The sequence below is a fragment of the Pyrus communis genome, chromosome 14 (genome assembly GCF_041283825.1).
Source record: "Pyrus communis isolate YQ-2024b chromosome 14, ASM4128382v1, whole genome shotgun sequence".
Classification (NCBI taxonomy): domain Eukaryota; kingdom Viridiplantae; phylum Streptophyta; class Magnoliopsida; order Rosales; family Rosaceae; genus Pyrus; species Pyrus communis.
In genome coordinates, this window is record NC_142578.1 from 14,109,069 (window position 1) to 14,131,257 (window position 22,189).

Genomic DNA, 22,189 nt, shown 5'->3' on the forward strand with positions numbered 1-22,189 from the left:
GTCACGATCGCGTTAAGTTTAATTCTTAGCATGAGTAACATGATGTCATAGTTGCAAATGCTTTGTCAATGCTTATGGTTTTCATTATTCTTAATGATCTTCGATTGTATCTCTATTATGATGACATGTAGGGAACTTTTGAGAATGTTTTGGGTTGTCGAATGATGCCATCCAATCCAATAATATAAGGAAAATCTGAGGGTTAACTAGTGATGTCACGGTTAATTTGGGGCATTGTCGTTCATAATTCAATGAAGGAATAACTGGAAATTGATTCATATGCATAAATATCATGTGTAGAGAAAGAACCCTTAGCTAGCTTCCCATCCATTCATTTCCGTCAAATCCATATTTACAATTTGTTTTGTTTCCAAGTATTCATTTTAGTTTAAATTCGTCCAAATCCAATTCCCCCCTATTTCGTTGAAATCTTAGTCTTAATCTTTCTTATTTTTAGTTTTGCTTTCTGCGAGCATTAAATAGTGTTTTATATTGTGTTTTTATGTTTTTAAGTCAATTTAGAAGGTTTTAGCAAGCCCTCCTAATCCCCGGTCTAGAACGATCCCTCACTTATTCATTCTACTACAATTGTCAAACGAGGGTTTAATTTGAGTGTCAAGTAATTCTCACATCAGGAATCCTACTCAAAAAAGGTTTCTTACTTGAAGTAGGAAAGTTAACCCTAAGTTTCCCGTTTTGGTAACCTTTCCTAATCTAAACGTCCGTATTTTCTAGCCACTTTGTAGACCTTGTAGGTACTTTAAGACACAAAACGAAGGCCCTAGGCTCCTTATCCATCCTTGCCGTGCCCTTTTATTTTCTTCCCTTCCCTTACCGTGCAAGGGAGGGCAATTTTGTCCTAGGGTTGCACTTAAAACACATGCTTTTAAACCCTAGCCGCACCTTTATATTTATGTTTTAATTTCCTATTTTCGTAAGCCTTTGATTTAATTTTAAATAAGCTAGGGTTAGTTTTCTGAAATCATATATTTTCCTAACCCTAGCCGCACCCTTCCACAATCTCCCTTGAAGCCGTTCCCTTTAATTTTCTCCATAGCCGTCACTCCTCACATTCTCCCATTTTTCCACCATAAGCCGTAGCATCCAGAAAACCATAAAAACATAATTCCCCCTAAGCCGTGGCCCCCCCCCCATTTTTTATCATTGACCCTAATAAACTAAAACAAGGATAATCAGCCACCATATCATTTATTATTCTTCTCAGCCGCATTTTTTCCATTAATTTCAGCCTTTCTCCATTGATTGCCGAGCCTTCCCAGTCCATTTTTCTTCCATTCCAGCCATATTCCACACACTTCCCACCATTGCCGCACCACCAATCCTCCCTCAATCCATCCCCAACCCAAAATAACATCCAAATCAACCATTTAACCTCATTGCCGCAGCAAGGAGAAGAAGAAAGAGGGACTTAGACGCGCAGAAATTCAAGTGGATTCGTTGGGCGTTCTAGGTGTAATCAATCCTTTGTGCTTTATGTTTAAATTCAATTGTATTTCTCTTTTTGTGAACATGAGAGGCTAAATCCCTAATTAGCTAGGGGGTGATTCGAAACCATGTTTATGCTTGCAATATGATTTGATTACTTTTGGTTGGAATTTCATGTATTGTGGATTCAATTTGTTTAACTGCTTAATTGATAACTTATTTGTGTATGTTTATTGAGAGTGCACGCTTAATTTTCATGCATGAATATGACGCTAGAATATAAGTGAGTTTCACATAATAGTTATGAACTTATATTCACAAGTAGTGGAGGTTGCTTATAAACAATCGCGTTAATTAAATTCTTGGCATAAGTTTCATGCAATCATAGTAACGAATGCCTCGTCAACACTTATAGTTTTCATGATGCTTAATGATTCTTGCTTGTATCTCTATTATGCAATTCATGTAGGGAACTTGTGGGGAATGCTTTGGGTTGTCGCATGCAATCATCCAATTCATTAACTTAAGGAAAACTTGACGGTTAATTTAAGTGGACCTAATTAACCCGGGGTGTTGAGTTTCATAATTCATCGAAAGACCAACTGAAAATCAAATTGTATGCAAGTGTGACATGTGTGGAGAAGAACCTTCTAGCTAGCATTCATCCATATTTTCATCACATTCATATTTACATTCTGCCTTTAAAGTACAATCTGTGTATTTAGTTTAATTTCGTCAAAACCTCAATCCCCCTTTACTTTGTTGAGTCATAGTAGTTAGAAATCACTTTAGTTGTGTTTATAAGTGTTTTGTATTCTTTGAGTCTTTTGATTTGTTTTAGTGTTTTATTGTTTAGCTTTGCATTCTTTGAGTCAAGTTTAGTGTTTTTAACGTTTGTTTTATGTTTTTGAGTCAGTTTCCAAGTGATTTAGTAATCCCTCCTAATCCCCGGTCTAGAACGATCCCTACTTATACTTATACTACAATTGTCACAAGAGGGTTTTAATTTGTGTGCTTATTTAGTTCGCATCAGCCCACGGCATGGAGTGGGATGTCCTCCACAACTTGCCCTTCAACACTTTCGTAATATGGCTCTATGAATGGGAGGGGATAGTGATCCTCCCTAATGGTGGTATTTTGGTTCCTATAGTTCATGTAGACGCTCCCACCACCTTGAAATCAATTTGGAACCTGCACCAATGAAGGTAACAACCTATTAGTTGAAATGGGAATTGGAATTGGGATTGGAGACTTACTAGGATGTTGTGGCAATGCCCCTAGGGCAGCCACCATCTCGCCAATTTTGTCCTTAGGTACGGCCAGATTGGGTGTTTGTAGGGTAGTGGCGTGCTCCTTATGCTCTCCTTCAATTCCTTCCTCGATGGTGGTTCTAGACGCATCCTTCTTGATTGGTGTTGAACGTTCCTACCCTATATTTTTAATTGTACCAATGGCAAAATAAGAACGGACATCATTAGGATTCTCAATGTATTCAGAAACTTTAAAGTTAATCGTATCACCACCAAACTCCATAGTTAAGGCTCCCTTGGCCACGTCAATCTTGGTATGGGCCGTTTTCATGAAAGGTCGTCCAAGTAAGAGTGGCAATGGTGGAGAGTGGGTTGAATCCTCCATGTCAAGCACATAGAAATCTGCAGGAAAAATCAAATGGTCTACCTGCACCAAAACATCTTCCAAAACTCCTCTCGGGTATGCATTAGATCGATCGGCTAATTGGATAATAACACCATCATTTTTAAGCTCTCCTAGATTCATAGATGCATAAACAGAGTATGGCATGACATTAATTGATGCACCTAAATCTAGCATAGCATGTTCGAACCTTGTATTTCCAATTACACAAGGGATAGTGAAACTACCTGGATCTTTGCATTTAGGTGGCAGCTTTCTTTGCAACATTGCAGAGACATTCTCACTTACATGTACCACCTCTTTCTCCCGAATCCGTTTCCTTGTTGTACAAATCTTCCTCAAAAACTTAGCGTACTTCAGAATTTGCTTTATTGCATCAAGGAGCGAGATATTGACATGCACCTTCCTAAACGTCTCCAGGATGTCTTTTTCATCCTCCTCTGTCTTAGATTGCATAAACCTGCTAGGAAAGGGCACATTTAGTGGAATAGAACTAGACAAATTCGAATTTGGACTCACCTTGGTAGTTTGGGATGGTTTTGGTGTACTAGAGAGTTGCGGCAAGGTTTTGGCTTCCCTTGCCGTGGCCTTTGCTCCATATTCTTCTTCTTGCAGCAGCTTTTCCTCCTCATTAAGGCTTTGTTTGGATGGTTTTGGATGATTTCCAAGCTCCTTACCACTTCTCAACGTAATGGCCTTGGCAGTTTCGAATCCACCTTTCGGATTGACCACGGTTGAACTTGGCAACCTACCTTGCTCTCGAAATTGTCTCATGAACTCGGCAATTTGCCCCAATTGCTTCTCCAAATTGTCCACCCTTTTGTCTTGGATTTGTCTCTCCTTAGTTTGAGTTTGTACTTCCTGCGTCAAAGTAGTAAGTAACTTAACAACTTGATCATTATGCAAAGACATACCTGAGCTTGTTGGGGTAGATTGCGATTGAGTTTGATTGGGGACGAATGGCTTTGTATAAAAGCCCGGTGGTTGCTGCCTAAATCCTCCTTGTTGTTGGGGTTGTTGAGGATCCCGCCATTCGAAATTTGGATGATCACGCCAACCGAGATTGTAGGTAGTGGAGAAGGGGTCACCACGATTTTGGTATTGATTCCCATATCCCACGGCATTGAGTGTCTCCCACCCTCCATTCTCGATCAATTGTGGGCACTTATCCGTGGGATGTCCTTGCATGGAGCACACACCACAAGAAGCTACGGTTTGGACTTTTGGACCGTCCATCACCTGAGAAAGCAAAGAAGTGAGGTTAGCCATTTGATTTTGAAGTTCGGTTATGGTACTTACCTCATTGACTTGGTGTTGCCGTGGGGTACTCCTTTGTCCAACACCTTCGTATTGTTGAGCATTCAAAGCTCGATTAGCAATCAAGGTCTTTGCAGCCGTGGGGGTCTTATCCACCAAGGCTCCTCCCGCTGAGGCATCTAGCATTTGACGTTCGATTGGTAGAAGTCCCTCGTAGAAGTATTGTAGGAGAAGTTCCTCCTTCATCTGGTGCTGTGGACATGAAGCAACAAGAGATTTAAAACGTTCATAATAAGTAGGAAAAGATTCACCTTCATCTTGTTGAATTCCACTTATCCTTTTTCGTAAAAGGATGATTCGAGAAGTTGGGAAAAACTTCTCCAAGAAAGCCTGTTTCATGCTCTCCCAAGATGTGACAGTTCCGGGAGCCAATTCATACAACCAATCTTTAGCTTTATTCATTAAAGAGAATGGAAAAGCTTTCACCTTCAAGATGCTTCCATCGACATTCACCGGGGTCATGCTTGAACAAACAACTTCGAACTCCTTTAAGTGTTTGTTTGGATCTTCCATGGACAGCCCATGGTACTTCGGAATGTGATGTAACAAACTTGACTTCAATTCGAACTCGGCAGTCTTATCTGGAGCCGCCCTAGGATATTGAATACATAGGGGGTGCCGCATTGTCCAATCCCGAAGCGGAAAGCTCCTTGATTGTTAGGTTGTCCGCTGCCATGTCTACTTCACCCACTCTTGCCGTGGGTTCCTCTTCTTCAACTTCAGAAACGGACTCAGAACTTTCACTTGATTCGCTAGGTTCTGGGTTCTTTCTCTTTCGTCTCAACTCTCGCTCGAAATCGTCGTCAAAGTCCAAGATATGTTCACGAATCGGATGAGAACTCCGAGTCATAAACTAGTACCTAAACAAGAAACAAAACAAGATGAAGAATTTGGAATAAAATAAAACAAATGAAAATAAAACAATCCAAGGGATTAGCAAAGTTGCTAATCCCCGGCAACGGCGCCAAAATTTGACGTGAGAATTATACGCACACAAATTAAACCCTCTTTTTATCAATTGTAGTGAAGAATGTAAGTAGGGATCGTTCTGGACCGGGGATTAGGAGGGATTATTAATCACTTGGATTTGACTCAAAAATAAAAACACAATATAAAACACCAAACTAGACCCAAAGAATGCAAAACTGAAGTTTAAAACACTAAGACAAACCAAAAGACTCAAAACAACAAGAAAACACTCAAAACTACCTTAAAACTACTTTCTGGGCAGTTTTGAGCACTAGAGAAGAATTTGGACGAAAATAGTTATAACTTGACTCAAGATATTTTAAAAACACAAACTAAATTGATTTCTAACTAATTTGACACTCCAAGTAAAGGGGGATTTTGATTTTGACGAATTTGAAAACAAAACTTAAAACTTTGTAAAACGAACAGATTTTAAAACGAATTTGGTTTTAATGAATGGAATGAAGGCTAGCTAAGGGGTTCATCTCCACACATGCCATACTTGCACACAAAACGATTTCTAATTGCTTTTCAATAAACCATAGGGTAATCAGATATGGACTTGAATAACCCAAATCCACAAGGAAATAGGCTTAGAAATCAGAAATAAAAAGGGATAATGCTTCCTAGGTGCGGCAAGTAAGGAGATGAGGTGATAAGGCTTCTAGAATGCCTTGCAAGGCAAGGGAAAGCAGCTTTCTAGAAGGGATAGGTGCGGTGATGCGAGATTTACTTGACACTCAAATTAAACCCTCGTTTGACAATTGTAGTAGAATGGATAAGTGAGGGATCGTTCTAGACCGGGGATTAGGAGGGCTTGCTAAAACCTTCTAAATTGACTTAAAAACATAAAAACTAAATTAAAATACTCTTAACAAGACTACTATGACTCAGAATGGCTTTGAAAAACTCAAATTGTCTAAAACAATCAAATTGACTCAAATAGAAGCTAGAACTTGATTTAGACGAATTTGCAAGTGTTTATGACTCCAAAAGCTTAAAGATACAAAAATAAAACAAATACGAATGATTAAGACTCAACGAAATATGGGGGAAATGTGTTTGGACGATATTAAATTAAAAAGACAGAATATAATTAAAGGCAAAATGTAAATATGAATGTGATAAAAATATGGATGATGGAATAGCCAAGGGGTTCTTCTCCACACATGTTACACTTGCATACAAAATTGATTCTCAGTTGGTCTTTCGATAAGTTGTGAAACTCAATGCTCCAAGTTAATTAGATCCGCTTAGATTAACTTTCAGATTTCCCTAAATTCGTTGGATTGAATGGAATACGCATTACAACCAAATTATTCTTAATCAAAGTCCCTAACTATGGAATACGCATGATAGAGACATTCAACAAAGATCATTAAGTTCAACGGAAATCATAAACATCGACGAGGCATTCGTTACTATGGAATACGCATGAAACTTATGCCAAGAATTCGTTTAACGCGATTGTTTATAAGCAACCTCCACTACTTGTGAATATAAGTTCATAACGATTAGGTGAAATTCACTTATATTCTAGCGTCATATTTATGCATGAAAATTAAGCTTGCAATCTCAATGAACATACATAAATAAGTTATCAATCAAACAGTTAAACGAATTTAATCCACAACTTATGAAATTCCAACCAAACGTAATCAATTCAAATTGCAAATATAAACATAGTTTCGAATCACCCCCTAGCTAAAGGGGGTTTAGTTCCTCATAACTTTGAAATCAAAGAAACACCTAAACATTCCAACAACTCAAACTTGAATTGTATGAACGTTTAGGCACTCTTATTTTCCATTCTCATACGTACAAAACAAAGAGAATTAAATTTAAACTTTGAAATCAAAGAAACACCTAAACATTCCAACAACTCAAACTTGAATTGTATGAACGTTTAAGCACTCTTTTCTTCCTCGTTGTTGTAGCACAAGGTCTAAGGTGAGCTTTGGGGATTATGTGAAGTGTTTTGGAGGGATGGGAAGTGGTTGGATAGTGGCTGCAATGGAGGAGAAAAACTGCACAGAAATGGAAGGGATTTGCGGCACAAGGGTTGTGTTTGTGTTGTGAATGGAAATATGAGATATGAATTGAATGGGGAGTGAATGAATGAATGCTAGGGTATTTATAGGGGTAGTGGATGGAACATATGGCTGTTTGTTTAAGCATTTGTGTGGAGGAATGATGGAAAAACAGCTAGGACACATGTGAAAACTGGAAAATAAAAGGGAAAGCTGGAATGTGGAATGGTGCCCACGGCAAAGTGTTGTTTGTTTGATGATGATGCATGTGATGGGTGGGAACAAAGGGGGAAACATGGCACAAGGGTGCTTGAGTGAATGATTGAATGTGCATGTGGATTAAAGAATGAGTGGTGGTGTAATGATGAAGTGAATGCATGTGGAATTGCAAGGAGGAAAGCTGAAATTGTGAAGGGAAGGCACGGCACAAGGCAGATTTTGATGTTGGAAATGCATGTGTTTTACTCAATTATATTGTTGGGAAGGCATGTGGATTAGATGGAATGTAGGTGGGTTATAATGATGAATGCATGTGGAATTGCAAGGAGGAAAGGTGCAGAAAATGGGAAGAAATGCACGGCAATGTGTTTTGTAAAAGGGAAGATGGTGTGTGAATGCATGTGAAGATGCTAATAAATAATGCATGTAGGGTTAGGAAATAAAATCATAATTTAAAGGGGAATGATTAAAGGGTGTTGAAAGGTTTTGCATGGCTTTGAAGTGAATGTGGATTGGGCTAGAGTTTAAGTACATGAAATGGACCCAAATTGCTCCCCCTTGCATGGCAAGGAATGGTGTTTGTGTTAAGCCCAAGGCAAGGTGAATGTGATTGGGTTAGGGCCATTGTTTTGTGTCTTCAAGTGCATACAAGGCCTTCAAATTCGTCCATCCTCTTGGCTTCATGGATAAGCTATCCAATCCATGCCCAAAAATGCTCCAAATGGCCTCAAAATGCACTTTCTTGCTCCCTAGGCCCTTAGAACCTGAAAACACACAAAATAAGCATAAAGGACTAAAATAACGAGAGAAACATAACGTAAATGCACGAGAACGAGCCATTTAAGTCGCATGAATATGCTCCTATCAAATACCCCCACACTTAGCTTTTGCTAGTCCTCGAGCAAAAGAGAATAAAAACAAATAAACAAAACGACACTAAACACGTAAAACACAACCTAAACCTTCCAACAACCGTCTTAGGGATTTCCAATGCACATGACATGTTAAAAAATCATTATTCCCACAGATTTTAGTCATCTTCACACTTAAGTACATTCTTAATCATAGTCACCATATACTAGTTCACAATTAAGCATTTAAAACACATTTCAAATGTAGTAACATGCCTTTAGAGAATTTGCTCAATTCCTTACAAGATATGTACTCAATTTTCACTCAGATTTTCTGACTACACACCCTAAACTAGTTATATGTGAGAAGATTGATGTAAACATAAAAACGAACACTCACATATATGTATTTCAAAGGAAGCAATTTCTGGAGTTAATAAGCATGTTTAGATATGATCTCATGAATGGAATGCTACTACTTAGACGCGAGAACCAGTGACACCATAAGCTCATATCAATTCCAAACTCCACATTTTGAAACACATAACACTCAAGATAGAAGTCAAAGGGTAGTAACGGGGCTAGGGTATTGGCTAACAATGAAAGGTGAAGGATAAACAAACATTCTTAAAGCAATAGTGAGCAAAGTATTGAATTAGGTACTTAGAATTCCCTTTAGAACTCAGAAGTCAACTTTGAACACCCAAGGGGAAGTCACAAAACTTAGGGCCATATTCAATTTTTTTTTTTTTTTTTTGGGCCCTTTCTTCAACAATCACACTTGTGAGTCCATTCTCACTTATTTTCAGTCTTTTTCTTTCTTTTCTTCTTCTTTTTCTCACTTTTTTTTTTTTTTTTTTTTTTTTTTTTTTCCGTGCCTCCTTTAAGACTTAGGCACATATATACACACAAAAAAAAATCCCTTCCCCCACACTTATTTTCTGCAACATATTAATCAAAAGGAATTCATTATCCGTCATGCTTACTATGCTTCAAGAACAAGGGTACGGATGGTCCTAATCTAGGCTAGGTGAGGATGATATGGTTTAACAAAGAACATGGGCTAAACAAGGCTCAACGGGGTTAAAACTTACAACAAATACGAAATATGGGAAGTAAGGCTATTTGGCTCTGGTGGCAACTACACAACTTCATCTTGATATATGTTATGCAATTCAATGTCATGCTTTGAATGAAACGGATATAAGTTCTAGCATTTAGTTCTATCATGATACAATTGCATTCTAAGTAGCAACCAAGCAAGGAATAATGAGATCATGCAACAACTTTAGAAAACAAAGAATCACAGAATAGAACTCTCCAAAGAAGGTAATGGCTCGAGTCTCACAGGGATGTAGCGTCATTATGAGTTCCTTCCTTCAAGCATGTTACGAAAACAAATTTTTCTTTTATGATTGCATGTGAAGTCATACATTATAACCATAACTAAACATATACCAAGAGTAAATCAAACTTTCATCCATGTTTATAACTCTTTTTAACAGTCATGCAATTACAAACCAAATCCTCATCATAACGTTGGAAGGTTCCCTAAGACACAAAAACAACTCAAAACACTCTTTTTAGGCTTTTCAAAAAACTGTTTTTCAAATTTTTATGTGATTTTCGGAGTTATAAAACAAAACACGCTAAAACAGTTTAAAAACACCTTAAAAACATTTAAAACAGCAAGGAACAACACTTGAAGTTATGGGTGATAAAATTCAACGAATTTGCATCAACATACTTAGTTACCCCCCCCACACTTAAATCAAACATTGTCCTCAATGTTTTAAGCATAGATTCACACAAAGCATAAGTAAATACACAAAAAGCACTTAAACATACTAAACATGGCAGAATGTAATTAACAAAGAGAAGAGTTTAGAGACGCAAATCTGGTTATAGAGTGTAAATTCCATCTTCTCCTTGGTAATTGCATTGAGGCTTTTGATCTTTGTGATTCCACAGGCTTACTCTTGAACTGGTTTCTGCCCATCGTTGATTTTCCTTTGTGCTACTTCTTGAACTGGGCAGCAGGATGGTTCTTTTGGTCTCCCCCGAAGGTCTGAGCTTATCCCTTTTATCTGTTTCTTTGTTCAATCTTTCCAATTCGTATTGAAAAGGGTTGGAGGATAACTCAGCCTATGTTTGTCTCCACATGCTTCAATGTATCATTTTCACTTGCCTTACTCGCTCCCCTTTGCAGAAGTGGTCCCTTCTCCGGAAGTGTATCAACCGTTGAAGATGACTACTCGATAGCAACGCTAGGTAAGCAATCAGGAATAGATTCCAGGCAGTTGGCTCCAGAACGGAAGACTGACTCCAAGTGCCGGTTGATTGCTTCTTTTACTTTGCCATGCGAGTAAGAACAAGGACAAAGAAAAAGACAGGGAAAGAGCATGATATGAGATACTTTTGCTTTTGACCTTGATGATATGAGATACCTTTGCTTTTGAAGAAGCGGTGAATGAATCAGCACATGTATTTGTTGTGCTGTTTCCTCCTGGGTCATCTGTACTCCAGACATCTGGTATCATCTTTGGGGAAGAAGAAAGAATTTAGTATTTCGAAAGGCTTTGCTGGGAGTGCACCCTCAGAGGTGAGGGAGAGTTGGGCATTTTCTTCAGGTTTGCCCTGCCATAAAAGACGAAGGTCGACATATATAGAGATAATAGCAAGTGGTGGTACTTTTTACCTTTGTCGACAAACGTTTTGATCCCGCAACTCTGGCTTTTTGAAATAGTGGCGCCTCTTCGATTTTTGAATACGCCTCTTCGATTTCTGAGCAGGCGCCCCTTCGATTTCTGAGCGACACGTGGTAGTGCAGATGCGGCTCCTTTTGACAAAGCTGCACGCGTCTTCTGAAAAGCCGAGAAAGCGTCGCCGAACTTTGCGCTTGTCGGCTAAAGATGTGTAGTTGTGATGATGGCCTCCACGTGTTGTCTGAAAAGAAGAAATCTTTTGACAAAGTTGAACGCGCCTTCTGAAAAGCCGAGAAAGCGTCGCCTAAATTACGCCGGAAAATCTGGCTTTTTGAATTGGTGGACGCGTCGCCTTGGCTTTTTTATTGAGCTATCGATCACCACAACAAACACACTCTGAAGATTTCTCATTCTTGAAAATCGACTCCGGCCCTTTGAAATTTAACTCCATCCCTTCTCTTTGAACACTTTTGAAAAATGGCAAACTCATCGAACCTTAGCTTGGAATTGAGCCTTAGCAGTGATACGGGCGCGCCGCGTCAAGGTAACGTATGGCGCCCTTCTTTCTTTTCTTCTAACGGTCCTCTCACAGGTGAAGACTCCGTGATGCAGGACGCCACAACAGCTACAATAGTAGCTAGGAACCTCCTCACTCCGAAAGATAGTAGGCTGCTGTCAGGACGGTCCGATGAGTTGGCCGTTCAAGAGTCCCTCGCACTTAGTGTTCAGTGTGCGAGTTCTGTGTCCAACATGGGCCAACGCCTGCTTGCCCGCTCCCGTCAGGTGGAATCATTGATGGCAGAGGTGGAAAGTCTCAAGCAGGAGATCCAGCAGCTGAAGTATGAGAATAGAAGTTTGCACGTGCTTGCAAACAACTATTCGAAGGGCATGAAGAGGAAGCTTGATGAGCTGCAAGAGTCTGAAGGTCGGATTCACAATGACCGTCAAAGGTTTTCGTCTTTCCTCCAGAGGCACCTTTTTCCTGGCTCATCCAGCGCTTGGCCAAGTATTGAGGCCTGGAATGCTCTATCTTCGATGCCTCCCGCTCCGATGCCTTCTGTTCCTACGCCTTCCGCTCCGATGCCTTATGTTCCTACGCCTTCCGCTCCGATGCCTTCTGTTCCTACGCCTTCCGCTTCAAGAGTAAAGCCACGTAATGGGGCCTCAAGCAAACAACCTTTCTGAAGCACCATCTTTCTTTGTTTAGCAGTGCCTATCAACAAATCAAACATTTTCTCAATGTTACAATCATAGACTCACACAATTAATAAACAAACAAACAATAACAACTAAACAACCTAACAAGGCAGAAACGAAATAGCAACAAAGAGAAGAGTTTTTTAGGAATCTGGATTTAGAGTGCTTTCTAAGTCTTCCTTTGTTGAATGCATGGGTTGCCTCCCAAGTAGCGCTTTCTTTTACGTCTTGCAGCCGGACGGTACCTCCGTTTAAGCTTGACTAGGTTCCACGGCATGGAGGGGTACCTCCTCCACGACATGCTCCTCAAACATCTCGTAATAGGGCTTCAATCGATGCCCATTCACTTTGAATTCTTGCTGCGTCCTTGAACTTTTGATTTGCACTGCACCATGAGGGAAAACATTAGTAACAACAAATGGGCCAATCCATTTAGAACGCAACTTACCAGGAAACAAACGTAGGCGAGAGTTGAAAAGTAACACTTTCTGCCCAACTGTGAAGGTCTTGGTTCGAATCATTTTATCATGGAATGCTTTGGTCTTGGCTTTGTACATCCGGGCATTCTCATAGGCTTCATTCCGAATCTCCTCAAGTTCATTCAATTGGAGCTTCCTATGAACTCCCGCTGCATCTATGTCCATATTGAAAGTCTTCACGGCCCAATGTGCCTTGTGCTCTAACTCTACGGGCAAATGACATGGCTTACCATAGACGAGCCGAAAAGGTGACATCCCAATGGGTGTTTTGTACGCCGTACGATATGCCCATAGTGCATCATCTAAACGTAAGCTCCAATCCCTCCTTGTTGGTCCAACGGTCTTCTCCAAAATTTGTTTGATTTCTCGGTTAGACACCTCGGCTTGGCCATTTGTTTGAGGATGGTAAGGTGTGGAGACCTTATGGTTGACATGGTACTTTCTTAGCAACGCCTCAATGGTCCGATTGCAAAAGTGAGACCCTCCATCACTTATGATTACTCTCGGCATTCCAAACCTAGCAAAAATGTTAGATTTCACGAAATCTGCAACCACCTTAGAATCGTTAGTACGGGTGGCTTTTGCTTCCACCCATTTAGAAACATAATCAACGGCTAGCAAGATATAAGTGAAACCATAAGATGGAGGGAAAGGGCCCATGAAATCAATGCCCCAAACATCAAAAATTTCAACATTAAAGACAGGGGTTTGCGGCATTTGGTCCTTGGTACCTATGTTACCCATTCGTTGGCAACGATCACAAGACATACAAAAGGTTCTAGCATCCCTAAATATAGTCGGCCAATAAAAACCACACTCTAGAACCTTGAGGGCAGTGCGTTGTGTGCCAAAATGACCACCACATGCATATGTGTGACAAAAGCTTAGAATTGAGTGAAATTCAGAATCATGCACACATCTACGTACAATTTGATCTGAGCAATACTTCCACAAATAAGGGTCATCCCAAACATAGAAACGTGCATCATTTTTAAGCTTATCACGTTGGTGCTTGTTTAGTTCATTTGGAATTTGTTTAGCCACCAAGTAATTCACTAAATCTGCATACCATGGTTCACTTACCTCAATGGATAGCAGCTGCTCATCGGGAAAAGTTTCAGGGATAGGTACAGCATGTTCATGCTCCTCGTGGATCATTCGGCTTAAATGGTCAGCCACTACATTCTCGCTTCCTTTCTTATCCCGGATTTCAATATCTAATTCTTGAAGAAGAAGAATCCAACGGATAAGCCTCGGCTTTGCTTCCTTTTTCGTGATCAAGTACCTCAAAGCTGCATGATCAGAATAAACGATTACTTTAGTACCAATTAAATATGAACGGAATTTATCTAAAGCAAAAACCACAGCTAGAAGTTCTTTTTCCGTCGTGGAGTAGTTCAATTGGGCATCATTGAGAGTCCGAGAGGCATAGTATATGACATGCGGCCGCTTGTTTCTTCTTTGTCCTAGAACAGCTCCTAATGCATAGTCGGATGCATTGCACATGAGCTCGAACGGAAGGCTCCAATCTGGAGGTACAATAATGGGGGTCGAGACTAGCTTCTCCTTGAGTTGGTTAAATGCCGAATTACACTCTTCATCAAACTTGAATGGCACATCTTTTTGAAGCAATCGGCAAAGAGGGTTGGACATCTTGGAGAAGTCCTTGATAAAACGCCTATAGAACCCTGCATGGCCAAGAAACGAACGTACCTCTCTAACCGAAGTAGGAGAGGGTAAGTGACGTACAAGGTCTATTTTCGATTTATCTACTTCAATTCCTTTTTCTGAAACAATATGTCCTAAAACTATACCTTGTTTCACCATAAAGTGACATTTCTCCCAATTCAAGACAAGGTTAGTTTCAACACATCGTTTCAAAATTAAGGTAAGATTATCCAAGCAATTATCAAATGAACTCCCAAACACACTGAAATCATCCATGAAAACCTCAATGATCTTTTCAACAAAATCGGAAAATATACTTACCATACACATTTGGAAAGTGGCCGGTGCGTTGCATAAGCCAAATGGCATGCGACGATAAGCAAATGTTCCAAAGGGACATGTGAATGTGGTCTTCTCTTGATCATCCGGGGCTATCACAATTTGGTTATATCCAGAGTATCCATCAAGAAAACAGTAAAAAGCATGACCGGCTAACCTTTCGAGCATCTGGTCGATGAATGGCAAAGGAAAGTGATTTTTCCTAGTCATGGCATTTAGCTTCCGGTAATCGATACATACTCGCCATCCAGTCTGAATGCGTGTAGGCACGAGCTCATTCTCATCATTCTTGATAACAGTTACTCCGGACTTCTTGGGAACGACTTGAACTGGAGAGACCCAACGGCTATCGGAGATAGGGTAGATCACTCCGCAATCCAAAAGCTTGATTATTTCCTTCTTCACCACTTCCATCATCGGAGGGTTGAGACGGCGTTGAGCCTCTCGAGTTGGTTTAGCCCCCTCCTCAAGAAGTATACGGTGCATGCATGTGGTAGGGCTTATTCCTTTAATGTCGGCCAAAGTCCACCCTATGGCCGTTTTGTGCTCTCGCAGCACCCTCACAAGCTTCTCCTCCTCCATTGCCGTGAGACTTGATGAAATGATGACGGGCAATGTTTCGCCTTTTCCCAAAAACACATACTTCAAATGGTCCGGCAACGGCTTAAGTTGAAGCGATGGTGCCTGAACAACAGAAGGTAGCATCTTAGTGGAAACTGAATTGGAAAGTGAGAGTGGAACCTTACCATATTGTTGTGGCAATGACTCAAGGGCTGCCACAACCTCAATTATTTCTTCACTAGAACCCATTGCAAAGAATTCCTCCTCCTTGCCGTGGCCTTGCATTGGCCCAAATCCTTCATTTTTGCACTCTATGGCCTTAGTGATGGTTGTTTCCAGGGCGTCCTCGTTCAATTCTTCAAGGTATACCTGCGCCAAAGAATCGATAACATCAATGGAAAAACAAGAATGGTCATCAACGGGATATCTCATAGTTTCAGAAATATTAAAATCAATCACTTCCCCATCGAATTCCATTGTCAAGGTGCCTTTGTATACATCAATCTTCGTTCGGGCCGTCTTCATGAATGGCCTACCAAGGAGAATCAGCAAAGATGTAGAATGGGCTGAATCCTCCATGTCTAGGACGTAGAAATCAGCCGGAAAAATTAAATGGTTCACCTGCACAAGCACATCTTCCAAAACTCCTTTTGGATACGCGTTAGAACGATCGGCCAATTGTATAATTACACCATCTTGTTTTAATTCACCCAAATTCATAGATGCATAAATAGAATAAGGCATGACATTTATGGATGCACCTAAATCAAGCATGGCATGTTCAAAACGATTATGTCCAATCACACAAGGAATCGTGAAACTACCGGGGTCTTTGCACTTGTTAGGCAGTTTACGTTGCAAAACAGCGGACACATTCTCGCTTACCTTCACTACCTCTTTGTTTGCCCTTCTTCTCTTTGTATTGCATAGGTCCTTGAGGAATTTAGCATACTTTGGAACCTGTTTGATTGCATCGAGAAGCGGTATGTTTACTTGCACCTTCCGGAACGTTTCAAGAATGTCCTTCTCGCATTCTTCCCTTTTTTCTTGCATGAACTTGCGAGGAAAAGGTACATTGGGCAGATTAGGACGTGAAGTACATGAATTTGAACTTAAATTACCTGATTTGGCCGAGTTAGGGTGATCTGCCTCAGGTTGTGTCGTCTCTTCATCTACTTTCTGGGCAGATTTGAGATTGTTTGGCTCTGTCCCAACTTCTTTTCCACCCCTTAGGGTGATGGCCTTGGCAGATTCGAATCCTCCCTTTGGATTGACTGTGGTTGAGCTAGGAAGCTTTCCTTGCTCTCTAATCTGTCCAAGGAACTCAGAAATCTGCCCTATTTGTTTCTTCATATCCGTCATCTCCTTCTCGTTATTTGCTATCCGGTTGTTTTGATTTTGCAACCCCTGCGAAATAGAGGTTAGTAATTGCATGGCTTGATCACTTTCCAAGGACGTACCTGAATGAGATGATGCCGAAGGTTGTTGGGGTTGTTGGGGTTGTTGGGGTGCATACGGCTTGGAATAAAAACCAGGGGGGTTTGGCCTAAATCCTCCTTGTTGGGCAGCTTGTTGTGGCTCCCTCCATTTGAAGTTTGGATGGTCCCTCCATCCGGCATTGTAAGTGTTCGAGTATGGGTTGTTTTGATTTTGTCCTTGGAAACCAATTGCATTGGCAGATTCCCACCCACCATTCTCGATTAGTTGAGGGCACTTGTCGGATGGATGCCCTTGAATTGAGCACACGCCACAAACTTGGTGTTCTTGTGCTTTTGGACCAATCACAACCTGAGAAACAAGAGAAGTAAGATTAGCAAGTTGTGATTGAATTTCAGAAATAGCACTCACCTCATTTACACTTTGTTGTCGTGGGGCTTCCCTTTGACCCACTCCTTCATATTGTTGAGCGTTGAGCGCTCGGTTGGCTATGAGAATCTTGGCATCCCTTGGTGTTTTGTCCACCAATGCTCCTCCCGCTGATGCATCAAGCATTTGACGTTCGATAGGAAGGAGGCCCTCATAGAAATATTGAAGGAGAAGTTCCTCCTTCATTTGATGTTGAGGACATGAAGCTACAAGGCCCTTGAAGCGCTCATAATAAGCCGGGAATGTCTCACCATGATTCTGTTGAATACCACTAATTTTCTTCCGTAGGAGAATCACTCTCGAAGTAGGGAAGAATTTCTCCAAGAAAGCACGCTTCATACTCTCCCACGAAGTCACAGTTCCCGGGGCTAGTTCGTAGAGCCAATCTTTGGCCTTGTCCATAAGTGAAAATGGAAAGGCCTTCATGTTCAATATACTCCCATCCACATTGACGGGGGTCATGCTCGAACAAACCACCTCGAACTCCTTCAAGTGTTTGTTGGGGTCTTCCATAGACAAGCCATGGAACTTCGGAATATGGTGTAACAAACTGGATTTGAGTTCAAATTCATCAGTCTTCCCCTCTGCAGCCGTGGGGTATTGGATACAAAGAGGCAATGCATTATCCAAACCCGAGGCCGAAAGCTCCTTGATGGTTCTATTATCTGCTGCCATGGCTTGTTCTTCTTCAAAAATCTGATCCGTGGGCTTTTCTTCTACACCTACTTCGTCTTCTTCAAGCCCAGGTTGTGGTGGAGGTTGTGGTGGCTCTTGTTGACTCCTCGTTCTCCTCAAAGTGCGTTCAAAATCACCGTCAAAGTCGGAGATGTTCTCTATAATAGGCCTTGAGCTACGAGTCATACACAGTACCTAAAAAAAACAAGGAAACAAACAAACTAAGAATCTGAAATAAGAATGCACGAAAAACAAAAAAATATAAAAATAAAGACAAAGGACTAGCAAAGTTGCTAATCCCCGGCAACGGCGCCAAAATTTGATGCGAGATTTACTTGACACTCAAATTAAACCCTCGTTTGACAATTGTAGTAGAATGGATAAGTGAGGGATCGTTCTAGACCGGGGATTAGGAGGGCTTGCTAAAACCTTCTAAATTGACTTAAAAACATAAAAACTAAATTAAAATACTCTTAACAAGACTACTATGACTCAGAATGGCTTTGAAAAACTCAAATTGTCTAAAACAATCAAATTGACTCAAATAGAAGCTAGAACTTGATTTAGACGAATTTGCAAGTGTTTATGACTCCAAAAGCTTAAAGATACAAAAATAAAACAAATACGAATGATTAAGACTCAACGAAATATGGGGGAAATGTGTTTGGACGATATTAAATTAAAAAGACAGAATATAATTAAAGGCAAAATGTAAATATGAATGTGATGAAAATATGGATGATGGAATAGCCAAGGGGTTCTTCTCCACACATGTTACACTTGCATACAAAATTGATTCTCAGTTGGTCTTTCGATAAGTTGTGAAACTCAATGCTCCAAGTTAATTAGATCCGCTTAGATTAACTTTCAGATTTCCCTAAATTCGTTGGATTGAATGGAATACGCATTACAACCAAATTATTCTTAATCAAAGTCCCTAACTATGGAATACGCATGATAGAGACATTCAACAAAGATCATTAAGTTCAACGGAAATCATAAACATCGACGAGGCATTCGTTACTATGGAATACGCATGAAACTTATGCCAAGAATTCGTTTAACGCGATTGTTTATAAGCAACCTCCACTACTTGTGAATATAAGTTCATAACGATTAGGTGAAATTCACTTATATTCTAGCGTCATATTTATGCATGAAAATTAAGCTTGCAATCTCAATGAACATACATAAATAAGTTATCAATCAAACAGTTAAACGAATTTAATCCACAACTTATGAAATTCCAACCAAACGTAATCAATTCAAATTGCAAATATAAACATAGTTTCGAATCACCCCCTAGCTAAAGGGGGTTTAGTTCCTCGTAACTTTGAAATCAAAGAAACACCTAAACATTCCAACAACTCAAACTTGAATTGTATGAACGTTTAGGCACTCTTATTTATTTTTTTAATTTTCGGAGTTTTATACCAAGACACTATAAAACACACTAAAACACTCTAAAAACGCTTAAAACAGCAAGAAACAACATTCTAAGTGAAAGGTGAATAAATCCCACGAAATTCATGCAAATACAAATTGTTTATCCCCCCACACTTAAATCAAACTTTGTCCTCAATGTTTTAAGCAGAAAGTCACAACAGAGCAAGCAAATAAACAAATACGAGAAAGAAAGCAAAGTAAAGGCAGTAAAGAAAAAGAAAGGAATAAAAATAAGTCTCTTAAAGGGGTTTCCAAGTTCTTCTCTATTCGGATGCATGGGTTGCCTCCCACGAAGCGCTTTCTTTTACGTCTTGCAGCCGGACGGTACCTCCGTTTAAGCTTGACTAGGTTCCACGGCATGGAGGGGTACCTCCTCCACGACATGCTCCTCAAACATCTCGTAATAGGGCTTCAATCGATGCCCATTCACTTTGAATTCTTGCTGCGTCCTTGAACTTTTGATTTGCACTGCACCATGAGGGAAAACATTAGTAACAACAAACGGGCCAATCCATTTAGAACGCAACTTACCAGGAAACAACCGTAGGCGAGAGTTGAAAAGTAACACTTTCTGCCCAACTGTGAAGGTCTTGGTTCGAATCATTTTATCATGGAATGCTTTGGTCTTGGCTTTGTACATCCGGGCATTCTCATAGGCTTCATTCCGAATCTCCTCAAGTTCATTCAATTGGAGCTTCCTATGAACTCCCGCTGCATCTATGTCCATGTTGAAAGTCTTCACGGCCCAATGTGCCTTGTGCTCTAACTCTACGGGCAAATGACATGGCTTACCATAGACGAGCCGAAAAGGTGACATCCCAATGGGTGTTTTGTATGCCGTACGATATGCCCACAGTGCATCATCTAAACGTAAGCTCCAATCCCTCCTTGTTGGTCCAACGGTCTTCTCCAAAATTTGTTTGATTTCTCGGTTAGACACCTCGGCTTGGCCATTTGTTTGAGGATGGTAAGGTGTGGAGACCTTATGGTTGACATGGTACTTTCTTAGCAACGCCTCAATGGTCCGATTGCAAAAGTGAGACCCTCCATCACTTATGATTACTCTCGGCATTCCAAACCTAGCAAGAATGTTAGTTTTCACGAAATCTGCAACCACCTTAGAATCGTTAGTACGGGTGGCTTTTGCTTCCACTCATTTAGAAACATAATCAACAGCTAGCAAGATATATGTGAAACCATAAGATGGAGGGAAAGGGCCCATGAAATCAATGCCCCAAACATCAAAAATTTCAACATTAAAGACAGGGGTTTGCGATATTTGGTCCTTGGTACCTATGTTACCCATTCGTTGGCAACGATCACAAGACATACAAAAGGTTCTAGCATCCCTAAATATAGTCGGCCAATAAAAACCACACTCTAGAACCTTGAGGGCAGTGCGTTGTGTGCCAAAATGACCACCACATGCATATGTGTGACAAAAGCTTAGAATTGAGTGAAATTCAGAATCATGCACACATCTACGTACAATTTGATCCGAGCAATACTTCCACAAATAAGGGTCATCCCAAACATAGAAACGTGCATCATTTTTAAGCTTATCACGTTGGTGCTTGTTTAGTTCATTTGGAATTTGTTTAGTCACCAAGTAATTCACTAAATCTGCATACCATGGTTCACTTACCTCAATGGATAGCAGCTGCTCATCGGGAAAAGTTTCAGGGATAGGTACGGCATGTTCATGCTCCTCGTGGATCATTCGGCTTAAATGGTCAGCCACTACATTCTCGCTTCCTTTCTTATCCCGGATTTCAATATCAAATTCTTGAAGAAGAAGAATCCAACGGATAAGCCTCGGCTTTGCTTCCTTTTTCGTGAGCAAGTACCTCAAAGCTGCATGATCAGAATAAACGATTACTTTAGTACCAATTAAATATGAACGGAATTTATCTAAAGCAAAAACCACAGCTAGAAGTTCTTTTTCCGTCGTGGAGTAGTTCAATTGGGCATCATTGAGAGTCCGAGAGGCATAGTATATGACATGCGGCCGCTTGTCTCTTCTTTGTCCTAGAACAGCTCCTAATGCATAGTCGGATGCATCGCACATGAGCTCGAACGGAAGGCTCCAATCTGGAGGTACAATAATGGGGGCCGAGACTAGCTTCTCCTTGAGTTGGTTAAATGCCGAATTACACTCTTCATCAAACTTGAATGGCACATCTTTTTGAAGCAATCGGCAAAGAGGGTTGGACATCTTGGAGAAGTCCTTGATAAAACGCCTATAGAACCCTGCATGGCCAAGAAACGAACGTACCTCTCTAACCGAAGTAGGAGAGGGTAAGTGACGTACAAGGTCTATTTTCGATTTATCTACTGCAATTCCTTTTTCTGAAACAATATGTCCTAAAACTATACCTTGTTTCACCATAAAGTGACATTTCTCCCAATTCAAGACAAGGTTAGTTTCAACACATCGTTTCAAAATTAAGGTCAGATTATCCAAGCAATTATCAAATGAACTCCCAAATACACTGAAATCATCCATGAAAACCTCAATGATCTTTTCAACAAAATCGGAAAATATACTTACCATACACCTTTGGAAAGTGACCGGTGCGTTGCATAAGCCAAATGGCATGCGACGATAAGCAAATGTTCCAAAGGGACATGTGAATGTGGTCTTCTCTTGATCATCCGGGGCTATCACAATTTGGTTATATCCAGAGTATCCATCAAGAAAACAGTAAAAAGCATGACCGGCTAACCTTTCGAGCATCTGGTCGATGAATGGCAAAGGAAAGTGATCT

General features: G+C 40.4%; 1 protein-coding gene across 1 annotated transcript in view; it reads right to left on the reverse strand.

Moving 5' to 3' along the window:
- LOC148691273 (uncharacterized) overlaps positions 1 to 22,189 on the reverse strand; it is a 107,446-nt gene that overhangs the window by 69,113 nt on the left and 16,144 nt on the right. Inside the window, exons 2-3 of the mRNA XM_088683972.1 lie at positions 17,631 to 17,983; positions 3,619 to 4,746 (exon numbers count right to left, since the gene is read on the reverse strand). Coding sequence (XP_088540098.1) covers positions 3,619 to 4,746; positions 17,631 to 17,983 — 1,481 coding nt within the window. The remainder of the gene's footprint in view (positions 1 to 3,618; positions 4,747 to 17,630; positions 17,984 to 22,189) is intronic.